At 41.0% G+C, this 15229-nt stretch overlaps 1 protein-coding gene across 1 annotated transcript; it reads left to right on the forward strand.

Annotated features, from left to right (window-relative positions):
- Positions 1-388: 388 nt before the first annotated feature.
- Positions 389-13172, forward strand: LOC109209422. Its single transcript, XM_019372685.1, has 5 exons — positions 389-581; positions 862-975; positions 1081-1542; positions 11776-11923; positions 12317-13172. Exons 1-5 carry the CDS (start codon positions 389-391, stop codon positions 13170-13172), a joined length of 1773 nt encoding a protein of 590 aa, XP_019228230.1.
- The last annotated feature ends 2057 nt before the right edge of the window (positions 13173-15229 follow it).

Raw genomic sequence — 15229 nt, forward strand, 5'->3', positions numbered from 1 at the left:
TATAAATTCAGTATAGTAGCGTGTATGAAGGTGTATCAAAATTGTTGAGAGCATAGCAAGTTGTTGTGTATTAGTTAGTTAATTAGTTAATGAGTTGATTATTTATGTTAAAAGTAGGCTTAGTTAGTTAGTTGAGATATGTATATATATGAGGTATACCTCATTACTGTAGTATGCAGAAGAAATGAGAATCAGTTAGATTTCTCTCCAAGTTTTCCTATGTTCTTTTTCTCTCGATTACTTCATCATTCTTCACTCTCATCCATTGATAAACTTGACATTGTATCAGAGCCTACTGCTCGAACCTAAATCGCTCAGTTGTGTACCTAATTAGTTCGAGTCCAATCGCTAGCTCTCAAAGTTCTGCACCTACAGGTGAAGCTCAACAATGGCGAAAATTGACAATGAGGTTCCTGAGAAGCTAAGTCACAATCATCCTCTATTTCTTAATTCAAATGATAATTCTGGAGCAATTCTGATCTCACTACAACTTCGAGGTCCGGAGAATTACTCGGTGTGGAGTCGAGCAATGAGAATTGCCATCCTAGGGCGAAATAAGCTAGGATTTATAGACGGCACTTGTAAGCAAGGAGTCCAAATCTAGTAGATCTATGGGAGAGAAGTAACGCCACAATGCTATCATGGATAATGAACTGTGTATCGCCCGAATTGCTCAGTGAAATTGTTTACTCCTCAAATGCAATGCTGTGTGGAATGACCTAAAAGAGAGGCTCAACAAGGTTGATCTCTCTAGAATTTTTCAGATTCATAAGAACATTGCTACAATTAATCAAGGTACTAGCTCAATCTCTTCCTATTTCTCAAAATTTTGACTGCTTTGGGCTGAGTTTGATAGTATAGCTCCAGTCTCTGGGTGTGACTGTGAGAAATCGCGTGAATTTGTTGTGTTCATGGAAAGGTTGAAGCTTCTGCAGTTCCTTATGGGACTAAATGAGTTTTATGAGCAAGCTAGAAGTCAGCTACTCATAATGATACTAGCTCCCTCTATTAACAAGGTTTACTCTATGATTATGGAAAGGGAAAGCTAGAGGGCAATTGCACATACGGGAGTACCTGTAGAGAATCCTGATAATAATGCTCTTAGGTCTACTAGAGGTGGATTCCATCAGAAATCTAAGAAAAACTTTAATCACATCTGTGATTACTGCAACTACAAAGGGCATACTAAAGAGAACTGCCTTAAATTGAATGGTTACCCTGCTGATTTCAAGCACAAAAAGAAGGGAAGTTCATTTCCTACAGCTAATTTTGCAGGAAATAATAGTGGTTCTGGAACTAACTTTGCAGGAAATAATAGTTCTGGATCTCTGATGCATACTATTGGCAGTCAGGATCTATTTTCAATAGCTAATTTTGCAGGTAACAACAGTGGAGGAAACCAGGGTGAAAGTAGCCAAACTCAGCTGGCAGCACCACCTCTTTCAGCACCATACTTTACTCCAGAACAGTATCAACTAATTTTGGAGATGCTTGGTAAAGTGAATGAAGAAACAACAGGCTCTGCTCAACCAGTAACAGCAGGTATCTTTTCATTCCTATCTATTATAATTGATGATAGGTGGATAATTGATACTAGAGCTACTAATCTGTCACGACCCGGATTTACCCACCCTCGGGGGGTCGTGATGGCGCCTACTCGTAGAAGCTAGGCAAGCCACAAATTATAAATCCTACCTATTTCATTTTAAATCCTTTTATCAATCATAACAACAAGCGTTAAATATTTAAATGACAGCGGAATATGAAATTAAAGCGGAAGACTTAAATTAAATAAGCTGAACAATAATGCGGAATTCAACATATGCCTCTACCCAAGAACTGGTGTCACATCATCCACGGACTACTAAGAGTACTAAATACAATCGTTTGAAAGAAATATAACACTGTTTGTCTCGAAAACATGAGATAACAGAATAAAATATAAGATAGAGGAGACGCCGGGCCTCCGGACGCGTGCAAGGCTACCTCGGAGTCTCGATGGACTGAAGGCTGGCTCCCGAGCTACTGCTGCTGTCCGGGACCTGGATCTGTGCAAAAGAGCACAGAGTGTAGTATCAGCACAACCGACCCCATGTGCTGGTAAGTGCCTAGCCTAACCTCGGTGAAGTAGTGACGAGGCTAGACAGGACTACCACATAATATATATATATATATATATATATATATATATATATATATATATATATATATATATATATATATATCTACAACGGGAAAATAACAAGAACAAACATTTTAAATGGGAGGGGAACATGCTGCGGGGATAGCAGATAATACAGGATTTCAAGAAAATAATAAAGAACATCAATAATTTAACTCTAACACGGATAAGGGAAATAAAAGCAGATTTCACTGTCAGTACATATCTCGTTGCAGGCGTGCAACCCGATCCCATTTCTCAATAATTAAATCTCGTGGTAGGCGTACCACCCGCTCCCATTTCATTAATCTCGTGGTAGGCGTACCACCCGCTCCCATTTTATTAAATCTCGTGGTAGGCGTACCACCCGCTCCCATTTCATTAAAATTTCTTGGTAGGCGTACCACCCGCTCCCATTTCATTAAGTCAAATGAAATTTACTCCAACAAACGCAACAATTAATATGAATTCATAAGACAACAAGTACACAATAATTATGACTCATTGAGGAAAACAAGTAATGACAAGTAGCAATTAATTATGGACTTTAAGGAGCAAATAGGCAATTTAATATTTAGTATGCTAAATGTCAAGTAGCAATTAAGTCACATAAACATGTAGCAGTTATAGCATAAATTCAAGGCATAATGTTGTGCAAGTATACCTCGAGCCAATAATAACAAGTAACACAATAAAGGAAAATGCCAACATAAAGAATCACAGTAATAGTGGAATAAGACAATTAATGCACTTGAACCGATAACAACAAGAAAATCAGTAAATAGAAGTAAAGGACAACATAACTCAATTATCAGCAAAAATCAGGAAAATCAAAGACAAGTGCACGGCATCACCCTTCGTGCTTTTACTCTCGTCCTCACCAAGCAATAATATAATGAAAACGTGCACGGCATCACCCTTCGTGCTTTTACTCTCTTTCCTCACTAAAGCAATTAGAATAATAAAATGTACACGGCATCACCCTTCGTGCTTTTACTCTTTTCCTCACATATAATCAATAGAATTGGCACGGAATGGTACATCGTGCAGCACGACATCACCCTTCGTGCTTTACACTCTTTCCTCACAATAGCAAACAATGCACGGCATCACCCTTCGTGCTTTAACACTCTTCCTCACCCAAACAACAATCACAAACAAGGGCAAGGGAAATAAACAAGAACATATAGGAATCTCAGCAAGGTAACAACGATTTAACAATTAAATCCCGGCAAGGGAGCAACAAGTAAATAATTAAATCCTGACAAGGGAACAACAATTAAATAATTCAATCCCGGAAAGGGAACGTTTCAATAACTCTTTCTCTATCTTTCACTTGTACTTCATAACTCACTTTACCACTTGAACCAATGCTCCAAAGGTTCAATCATCTCGTATACTTTCACAATTCATAATATAACTCGAGCCAATGCTCCAAAATGTTCAAAGGTCTCAATTCCTTCCACAAACTTTTCACAACAACTAGAAATCATCACCAAAGCATGAAGAATACAACGAAACCATGAAAATCACAATATAAGACTCACAGTCATACTTGACACCAACGTATAGATACTCGTCACCATGCCTATACGTCGTACTCAACAATTATCACATAGCAAATAGGACTCAACTCCTAATCCCTCAAGCTAAGGTTAGACCAAACACTTACCTCGATGCCTTGAACACAACTCAAGTCTCAATTATAGCTTTACCCCTTGATTCCACCGCCAATTCTCTCGTATCTAATCACAAATTACTTAATTACATCAATAAACACTAAATGAATCAACCCCAATGCATGAAAATGAGTTTTCTAAAGTTTTACCCAAAAAGTCAAAAATTGCCCCCGAGCCCACGTGGTCAAAACCCGAGGTTCGAACCAAAACCCGATTACCCATTCCCCCACGAACTCAAATATATAATCTGTTTTGAAATCGGACCTCAAATTGAGGTCCAAATCCCCAATTTTTGAAAAACCTAGGTTCTACCCAAAACACCCAATTTCCCCCATGAAAATCTTTGATTTTTTGGTTGAAATCATGTAAAGAGATGTTAATGATTGAAAGAAATGAGTAAAAACTAACTTACAATTGATTTGGAAGAAGATTGTTCTTGGAAGAATCGCCCAAAGGAGTTGTGTTTTGAAAATGGTGTGAAAAATGACTTAAAATCAGTTAAGTATAGAAAATTGCAGGTCTCTGATATGGGAAATGCGAACCCCGACCCTCAGATGTGGGAATTGCGAAGTGAAGTTCGCATTTGCGAACACTGAACAAAATGAGGGGCTTCGCATTTGCGACCAAAAATGTCGCATTTGCGACAGACCCTGCTCCGCATTTGCGAACTGTTTGGTCGCATTTGCGATCAGCTGGACAGATTCCCTTTCTCGCATTTGCGAGCTCGCATTTGCGACACCTGCTTCGCAAATGCGAAAACTGCAGAACAGGAATACCAGATTTTTTTTCAAAGTTTAAAAATGCACCCGTGGCCTATCCTAAACTCACCCGAGCCCTCGGGGCTCCAAACCAAATATACACACAACCTCAAAAACATCCTACGGACTCATTCGTGCGATCAAATCGCCAAACTAACATCAAAAACATCGAATTAAACCTCAAAATCCAAGAATTCTTTCAAACTTCATAAAACATCAAATTTTCCAATTTAGGTCCGAATCACGTCAAACGACGTCCGTTTTCAACCAAATTTCACAGGAAGGACTTAAAACATATATAAGACCTGTATCGGGCGCCGAAACCAAAATACGGGCCCGATACCATCGCTTTCTAATCAGATTTCATTTCCAATTTCCTTAAACAATTTCAGAAAACAATTTTACTAAAAAAAGTCATTTCTCGGGCTTGGGACCTCGGAATTCGATTTCGGGCATACGCCCATGTCCCATATTTTCCTACGGACCCTTCGGGAACGTCAAATCACAGGTCCGGGTCCGTTTATCCAAACGTCGACCAAGGTCAAATTTATTCATTTTAACATCAAAACTTAGCATTTTTCACAGAATTTCATATTTAAACTTTCCGGCTACGCGCCCGGACTACGCATGCAAATCGAGGTGACTCTAAATGAGGTTTTCAAGGCCTCGGAGACACAGAATTCAATTAAAAACAGGTGATGACCCCTTTGGGTCGTTATATTCTCCACCTCTAAAACAACCGTTCGTCCTCGAACGGACAGAAGAAAGAAGTACCTGAGTCGGGGAAAAGATGAGGATAACGGCTTCGCATATCGGACTCGAACTCCCAGGTCGATGCCTCAGGAGGCTGACCTCTCCACTGGACACGAACAGAAGGGAAACTTTTTGACCTCAACTGACGAACCTGCCGGTCTAGAATAACTACCGGCTCCTTCTCATAAGACAAGTCCTTGTCCAACTAGACAGTGCTGAAATCTAACACATGGGCTGGATCGCCGTGATACCTCCGAAGCATGGACACATGAAACACTGGATGCACGACTGATAAGCTCGGCGGCAAAGCGAGTCTATAAGCCACCTCTCCCACTTGATCAAGAATCTCAAACGGACCAATGAAACTAGGGCTAAGCTTTCCCTTCTTCCCAAATCTCATCACGCCATTCATAGGCGACACTCGGAGCAATACCCGCTCACCAACCATAAAAGCCACATCTCGAACCTTGCGGTCTGCATAACTCTTTTGCCTGGACTGAGCTGTACGAAGCCTATCCTGAATGATCCTGACCTTGTCCAAGGCCTCCAGAACCAGATCTGTACCCAGCAACCGAGCCTCTCCCGGCTCAAACCACACAATTGGAGACCGACACCGCCTACCCTATAAATCCTCATAAGGAGCCATCTGGATACCCGATTGGTAGTTGTTGTCGTAGGCAAACTCCGCCAAAGGCAAAAACTAATCCCACGAACCTCCAAAGTCAATGACACAAGCTCGGAGCATATCCTTCAAAATCTGAATAGCCCGCTCAGACTGTCCGTCCGTCTGGGGATGAAATGCTGTGCTCAACCCAACTCGCGTACCCAACTCTCGCTGAACTGCTCTCCAGAAGCGCGAGGTAAACTGCGTGCCCCGGTCCGAAATGATAGATACGGGCACACCATGAAGACGAACAATCTCCCGAATGTAGATCTCAGCTAACCTCTCGGATGAATAAGAGACTGCCACAGGAATGAAATGCGCTGACTTCCTACTCAAAACATCGTCCACCACATTGGCCTTTCACGGATGATTTAAAATGGTGATATCATAATCCTTCAACAACTCCAACCACCTCCTCTGCCTCAAATTCAACTCCTTTTTCTTGAACGAATACTGAAGACTCTTGTGGTCCGAGAACACCTCACATGCCACACCATACAGATAATGCCTCCAAATCTTCAATGCGTGAACTATGGCTGCCAACTCCAAATCATGAACCGGATAGTTCTTCTCATGAATCTTCAACTGCCGCGAAGCATAGGCAATAGCCTTGCCATCCTGCATCAACACTGCACCAAGTCTAATACGAGCTGCACCACAATAAACTGTATAAGGCCCGGAACCTGTGGGCAAAACCAACACCGGTGCCGTAGTCAGAGCTGTCTTGAGCTTCTGAAAGCTCGCCTCACACTCATCTGACCATCTGAACTGGGCACCCTTCTGGGTCAATCTGGTCATCGGGGCTGCAATAGATGAAAACCCCTCCACGAACCGTTGATAGTAGCCTGCCAACCCCAAGAAACTCCGAATCTCAGTAGCTGATGCTGGTCTAGGCCAGTTCTTGACTGCCTCAATCTTCTTTGGGTCCACCTGAATACCCTCTGCTGATATGACATGACCCAGAAATACAACCGAACTCAACCAGAATTCACACTTCGAGAACTTAGCATATAACCGACTATCCCTCAGAGTCTGAAGAACCACTCTAAGGTGTTGCTCGTGCTCCTCCTGGCTGCGGGAATATATCAATATATCATCAATGAAGACTATCACGAACGAGTCCAAATAAGGCCTGAACACTCGGTTCATCAAGTCCATGAAAGCTGCTGGGGTATTTGTCAACCCGAATGACATAACCAAGAACTCATAATGCCCGTACCGAGTGCGGAAAGCTGTCTTAGGGACATCGGATGCCCTAATCCTCAACTGATGGTAGCCAGATCTCAAGTCAATCTTTGAAAATACCTTGGCACCCTGAAGCTGATCGAACAAATCATCAATCCTCGGCAGCGGATACTTATTCTTGATTGTAACCTTGTTCAATTGCCGGTAATCAATACACATTCGCATCGACCCATCCTTCTTTTTAACAAACAACACCGGTGCACCCCAAGGCGAAACACTGGGTCTAATGAAACCCTTCTCAAGCAAGTATTGCAACTGCTACTTTAACTCTTCCAATTCAGGCGGGGCCATATGATATGGCGGGATAGAAATGGGCTGAGTGCCCGGAACCAGATCAATGCAGAAGTCAATATCCCTGTCGGGTGGCATACCCGGCAGGTCTGAAGGGAAAATATTAGGAAACTCACGAACAATGGGCACAGAATCACTAGGCATGACCAGATATGGCGCAAAATAAAACCGAAGCTTCTCTACCACAAACCAGAACAATACCTGCACCTCCACCTCTAATACCTTTACCTCCACCTCTAGCATCTCTACCTCCACCTCTAATACTTCTACCTCCACCTCTAATACCTATACCTCCACCTCTAGCTAACTGAGCGGGCTGGACCTCCTCACTCTCTCTCACGGTGGGAAGTATGATAAGAGCATGACGATCCATGTCGATGAATCTGATCTCGTACTGAGTAACAGTCATAGAACCCTACTGGGGACGCTCAAACTGCCTCCGATAGACATCTCTCTGAGTGATGGGGAGAAACTTCTCCAGAAATAGCTGCGTGAACTGTTCTCAAGTCAAAGCTGGTGACCTAACTGGTATAGCCAATCAATAATCTCTCCAACAGGTCTTGGCGGATCCAGACAAGCGAAAGGTAGCAAAATCGACCCTATTGGTCTCCACGATCCCCATGTTCCTGAGAACCTCATGATAGCTGTCTAGATAATCCTGGGGATCCTCAGTAGATGCACCGCTGAATGTAGTAGTGAAGAGCTTGGTGAAACTTATCCAACCTCCACAAAGCCTCCGAAGACGTAGCTGATCTATCACTGGTCTGTGCTGCTGCTCAGCTGAAGAAGCGGTATATGACCTCGCCATTCGCGAAGAGACAAGAGTAGAGGTTTCAATTTAGCATTTGACAAATAAAACCGCACGACAGGAAAGAACAAGTGTGAAGTTTTCCTAACTCCGTAGCCTCTGGGGATAAATACAGACGTCTCCATACCGATCCCTCAGACTCTACTGAGCTTGTCCGTGAATTGTGAGACCTGTGTAACCTAGAGCTCTGATACCAACTTGTCACGACCCGGATTTCCCTACCCTCAGGGGTCGTGATGGCACCTACTCGTAGAAGCTAGGCAAGCCACAAATCATAAACTCCTACCTATTCATTTTAAATCCTTATATCAACATAACAACAAGCGTTAAATATTTAAATGACAACGGAATATGAAATTAAAGCGGAAGACTTAAATTAAATAAGTTGAACAATAATGCGGAATTCAACATGTGCCTCTACCCAAGAACTGGTGTCACATCATCCACGGACTACTAAAAGTACTAAATACAATCATTTGAAAGAAATATAACACTGTTTGTCTCGAAAACATGAGATAACTGAATAAAATATAAGATAGAGGAGACGCCGGGCCTGCGGACGCGTGCAAGGCTACCTCGGAGTCTCGGTGGGCTGAAGGCTGGCTCCCGAGCTACTGCTGCTGTCCGGGACCTGGATCTGTGCAAAAGAGCACAGAGTGTAGTATCAGCACAACCGACCCCATGTGCTGGTAAGTGCCTAGCCTAACCTCGGCGAAGTAGTGACGAGGCTAGACAGGACTAGCACATAAACTTGTACAGTTATATATATATATATATATATATATATAGATTATATATATATATATATATACAACGGGAAAATAACAAGAACAAACATTTTAAATGGAGGGGAACATGCTGCGGGGATAGCAAATAATACAGAATTTCAAGAAAATAATGAAGAACATCAATAATTTAACTCTAACACGGATAAGGGAAATAAAAGCAGATTTCACTGTCAGTATATATCTCGTTGCAGGTGTGCAACCCGATCCCATAAATAAATCTCGTGGTAGGCGTACCACCCGCTCCTAATTCATTAAATCTCGTGGTAGGCGTACCACCCGCTCCCATTTCATTAATCTCGTGGTAGGCATACCACTCGCTCCCATTTCATTAAATCTCGTGGTAGGCGTACCACCCGCTCGCTCTTTTTTTAAAACTCGTGGTAGGCGTACCACCCGCTCCCATTTCATTAAATCTCGTGGTAGGCGTACCACCTGCTCCCATTTCATTAAATTTCGTGGTAGGCGTACCACCCGCTCCCAATTTATTAAGTCAACAGTTCTTCCAGATGAAATTTACTCCAACAAACGCAACAATTAATACGAATTTATAAGACAACAAGTACACAATAATTATGACTCACTGAGGAAAACAAGTAATGACAAGTAGCAATTAATTATGGACTTTAAGGAGCAAATAGGCAATTTAATATTTAGTATGCTAAATGTCAAGTAGCAATTAAGTCACATAAACATGTAGCAATTATAGCATAAATTCAAGGCATAATATTGCGCAAGGATACCTCGAGCCAATAATAACATGTAACACAATAAAGGAAAATGCCGACACAAAGAATCACAGTAATAGTGGAATAAGACAATTAATGCACTTGAACCGATAACAACAAGAAAATCAGTAAATAAAAGTAAAGGACAACATAACTCAATTATCAGCAAGAATCAGGAAAATCAAAGACAAGTGCACGGCATCACCCTTCGTGCTTTTACACTCGTCCTCACCAAGCAATAATATAATGAAAACGTACACGGCATCACCCTTCGTTCTTTTACTCTCTTTCCTCACTAAAGCAATTAGAATAATAAAATGTGTACGGCATCACCCTTCGTGCTTTTACTCTCTTTCCTCACCAAAGCAATTAGAGTAATAAAATGTGCACGGCATCACCCTCCGTGCTTTTACTCTCTTTCCTCACATATAATCAATAGAATTGGCACGGAATGGTAGATCGTGCGGCACGGCATCACCCTTCGTGCTTTACACTCTTTCCTCACAATAGCAAACAATGCACTGCATCACCCTTCGTGCTTTAACAATCTTCCTCGCCCAAACAATAATCACAAACAAGGGCAAGGGAAATAAACAACAACATATAGGAATCCCGGCAAGGGAACAACGATTTAACAATTAAATCCCGGCAAATGAGCAACAAGTAAATAATTGAAAGAAATGAGTAAAAACTAACTTACAATTGATTTGGAAGAAGATTGTTTTTGGAAAAATCGCCCAAAGGAGTTGTGTTTTGAAAATGGTGTGAAAAATGACTTAAAATCAGTTAAGTATAGAATATTGCAGGTCTCTGGTATGGGAAATGCGAACAGGGGTTCGCAATTGCGAACCCCGACCTTCAGATGTTGGAATTGCGAAGTGAAGTTCGCATTTGCGAACACTGAACAAAATGAGGGGCTTCGCATTTGCGACCAAAAATGTTGCATTTGCGACAGACCCTGCTCCGTATTTGCAAACCGTTTGGTCGCATTTGCGATCAGCTGCACAGGTTCCCTTTCTCGCATTTGCGATGCCAAGCTCGCATTTGCGAGACCTACTTCGCAAATGCGAAAACTGCAGAACAGGAATACCAGATTTTTTTCAAAGTTCAAAAATGCACCCGTGGCCTATCCAAAACTCACCCGAGCCCTCGGGGCTCCAAACCAAATATACACACAACCTCAAAAACATCCTACGGACTCATTCGTGCGATCAAATCGCCAAACTAACATCAAAAATATCGAATTAAACCTCAAAATCCAAGAACTCTTTCAAACTTCATAAAACATCAAATTTCCCAATTTAGGTCCGAATCACGTCAAACGACGTCCGTTTTCAACCAAATTTCACAGGAAGGACTTAAGACATATATAACCTGTACTGGGTGTTGGAACCAAAATACGGGCTCAATACCATCGCTTTCTAATCAGATTTCATTTCCAATTTTCTTAAACAATATTAGAAAACAATTTTACTAAAAAAAATCATTTCTCGGGCTTGGGACCTCGGAATTCGATTTCGGACATACGCCCACGTCCCATATTTTCCTACGGACCCTCCGGGACCGTCAAATCACGAGTCCGGGTCCGTTTACCCAAAATGTTGACCCAGGTCAAATTTATTTATTTTAACATCAAAACTTAGCATTTTTCACAGAATTTCATATTTATGCTTTCCGATTACGCGCCCGGACTGCGCACGCAAATTGAGGCAACTCTAAATGAGGTTTTCAAGGCCTCGGAGACATAGAATTCAATTAAAAACAGGTGATGACCCCTTTGGGTCGTCACATAATCACATGGTAGCGAATTCTAGTTTGTTGAGTAAATTGGACAAAGTGTCTAGTCTAAAAGGTTGAAAGATGCATCTACCAACTGGTAATGTGGTATCAATATCAAACATAGGGACATCTAGTATATTCAGAGATCAGGATTTACAAAATGTGCTGCACATTCCTGACTTCAAGTTTAGCCTTTTGTCTATGTCAAAGTTGACAAAGGAACTGAAGTGTTGTGTGGCATTTTTTCCTATTTTTGCCTCTTCAGTGGGCAGGTTAGGGGGATTGGTAGAGAGACTGTGGGTTGTACTATCTGAAGCCAACTCCTACACAAGCTCAACCTGCACAATTACAATTACAAAAGTCTAACAACATAGAAGGTTGTTATTCTTTGTCTACTAATGTGCCACTTTGTGTATGGTATAATAGATTAGGTCATGCTCCCTTAGATATTCTCAGAAAAATAGAGTCCTTGAAACAGTTTAAACTAGATGAAAATCATCATTGCACTGTTTGTCCACTTGGAAAACAGTCAAAACTCTCATTTCCTATCAGCACAACTAGTTCAAATAAACCTTTCCAGTTAGTACATGGTGATGTATTGGATCCTTATAACCTACACATGATGGCAAGAGATACTTTCTAACGTTGGTGGATGATTTCTCCAGGTACACTTGGATATTCTTGGTGAATAATAAAACTGAAATATTTGTTGTTGTGAAGCAGTTTCTAGCTTTAGTAAAGATTATGTTCAATACTAATGTTCAGATATTGAGAACAGACAATGGCTGTGAATTTTTTAACTCTCTGTTTGATGAGTTGATAAAGGAAAATGGTATTGTACACCAGAGCTCCTGTGTCTATATACCTCAGCAGAATGGTGTAGTAGAGAGAAAGCATAGATCAATTTTAAATGTAGCCAGGTCCTTAAGGTTTCAAGGAGATAAGCCTTTGAAGTTTTGGAGAGAATGTGTTGCTACAGATGTCTATCTACTCAATAGGCTGCGCTCAGCTATCTTACAGCATAAATCCTTTTTTGAAATGTTGCATTCACATCCTCCTAACCTTGGCCATTTAAGAACCTTCGGTTGTCTAGCCTATGCTTCAAATCCTAATATTACTGATAAAATGTCACCCAGAGCTACTTCTGTTGCTTTAGTGGGATACTCTTCCACTCAAAAGGGTTACAAACTCTATGACCTACATGCTAAATCATTCTTTGTCAGTAGAAATGTAGTCTTCAGAGAAGACTTGTTTCCTTTCAAACACTTCACACCTTCTACTCTACCAATGTGTCCAGTGCTAGAGCTTGCACTTGATACACCAAGAACCCTGCCAAATACAACACCTAGTAACATAACAATTTCTCCACCCACTTCAGAAGACTCAGTCACAGAGAGTCCTTCATCTTCAATCCCTTCCACAGTTGTGGATCACTTTACATGCCCAGCTCCACCTAATAACACAATAACTGAATGCACCTATCATCAGTTCACTACCTATCATAGAGAAACAACAGCCTGAAACACTTAGAAATATTTTAGAACAGTAAAACAACCTTTGCGGATGCAGGACTTTGTCACTACCAAAAAATCCAACTGTGCCTATCCTCTATCATCCTATGTCTCTTATGAACATCTGAATCCATCCTATAAAGCTGCCTTAAACTCCTATTCATCTATTGTGGAGCCTTCCAGCTAAAAAGAAGTAGCCACAGATCCAATGTTGGTTGAAGCCATGAAATTGGAGATTGCAGCACTAGAAGAAAACAACATGTGGAGCATTGTGGACCTTCCTAAGGGAAAGACTCCCATTGGGTGCAAATGGGTGTTCAAAGTTAAATATAAATCATCAGGAAAAGTGGAGAGGTATAAGGTACGATTGGTGGCTAAGGTTTATAACCAACACGCAGGATTGGACTACAAAGAAACCTTTTCACCAGTAGCTAAAATGGTTACTTTTAGGTCAGTGGTGGTTGTGGCATCTTCAAGACATTGGTTCATCTATCAAATGGATATTCACAATGCTTTATTGCAAGGAGATCTGTTAGAAGAGGTCTACATGACTATTCCAGATGGGTTTGCTAGACAGCGGGGAGACCAAACAAATCTGCAAACTACAAAAATCACTGTATTGTTTGAAACAAGCACCAAGGTAGTGGAATCTCAAATTGACTGAAGCCCTGCAGCATCTTGGCTTTGTTCAAAGCCACTTTGACTACTCATCTCACACAAAAGCTAGGAGATGAAATAGTTGTGATCCTAATATATGTGGATGACTTGATCATTACAGGCATTAGTAATGATCTGTTGGCCAAAACCAGGAAAGATCTTCAAAAAAAGTTCAAGATGAAAGACTGGAGGAACTAAAATTCTTCTTAGGAATTGAATTTGCCAGGTCAAATAGAGGAATACATATGTGTCAAAGTAAATATTCTTAGGAGTTGATCTCTGAACTTGGTCTAGGGGGAGCAAAAATAGCTGGTACTCCCTTGGAGTGCAATCAAAAACTTACTTCAATTGAGTATGATAGAATATTCAACAGAGGTGCATGTCGTGAAGATCCTATGCTAAATGATGCTGGAGAATATCAAAGGCTTGTAGGAAGACTTTTATATTTGACCATGACTAGGCCAGATATCTCATATCTCATTTAGAGTACAAGTGCTATGTCAGTATATGCATGCCCCAAGACAATCACACATGGAAGTTGCTCTAAGGATCGTTAGATACCTGAAAGCATCACCAGGTCTGGGACTCCTAATGACATCAACAAAGACTAAACATCTATAGGCATTATGTGACTCTGATTGGGGCTCTTGTCTGCAGACCAGAAGATCTGTCACAAGTTATCTTGTAAAATTTAGGAAGGCATTGGTGTCATGGAAATCAAAGAAACAAGAAACTGTGGCCAGGAGTTCAGCTGAAGCTGAATTCAGAAGCATGGCATCCTGTGTAGCTGAAGTCACATGGCTAATAGATTTGTTCAGGGAACTTGGAATTGAATTGCATCAACATGTTGATCTGTTATGTGATAGCAAAGCTGCTATCCAAATCGCAACAAATCTTATATTTCATGAACGAACCAAATACATATATATCGATTGTCACTTTGTGAGAGAAAAACTTAGCCAATGAGTAATTACAACTCATCATCTCTCAACAAAGGATCAGCTAGAAAATTTGCTGACTAAGAGCATTGGGAAGGCGCATCATGAAGTCTCGTTGAATTAACTAGGAGTTGAAAATATATTCAAAGCATCAGCTTAAGGGGTAGTGTTGAGAGCATAGCAAGCTATTGTGTATTAGTTAGTTAATTAGTTAATGAGTTGATTATTTATGCTAAAAGTAGGCTTAGTTAGTTAGAGGAGTTAGTTAGTTGAGATGTGTATATATATGAGGTACACCTCATTACTGTAGTATGCAGAAGAAATGAGAATCAGTTAGATTTCTCTCCAAGTTTTCCTCAGTTCTTCTTCTCTCGATTACTTCATCATTATTCACTCTCGTCTATTGATAAACTTGACAAAAATGAATTACAACGGGAGAGAAAGGGAATGTTTATTAGGCATTTTTACTGTA

Source organism: Nicotiana attenuata, unplaced genomic scaffold, assembly GCF_001879085.1.
Source record: "Nicotiana attenuata strain UT unplaced genomic scaffold, NIATTr2, whole genome shotgun sequence".
NCBI classification, from domain to species: Eukaryota; Viridiplantae; Streptophyta; class Magnoliopsida; order Solanales; family Solanaceae; genus Nicotiana; species Nicotiana attenuata.

Coding starts and splice junctions, on each gene's coding strand:
- LOC109209422 (XM_019372685.1), top strand. CDS start 389: ATGGCGAAAATTGACAATGAGGTTCCTGAGAAGCTAAGTCACAATCAT. Junction 582..861: donor AGGATTTATAGACGGCACTT/GTAAGCAAGGAG, acceptor TTGATAGTATAG/CTCCAGTCTCTGGGTGTGAC. Junction 1,543..11,775: donor TGCTCAACCAGTAACAGCAG/GTATCTTTTCAT, acceptor TATCAAACATAG/GGACATCTAGTATATTCAGA.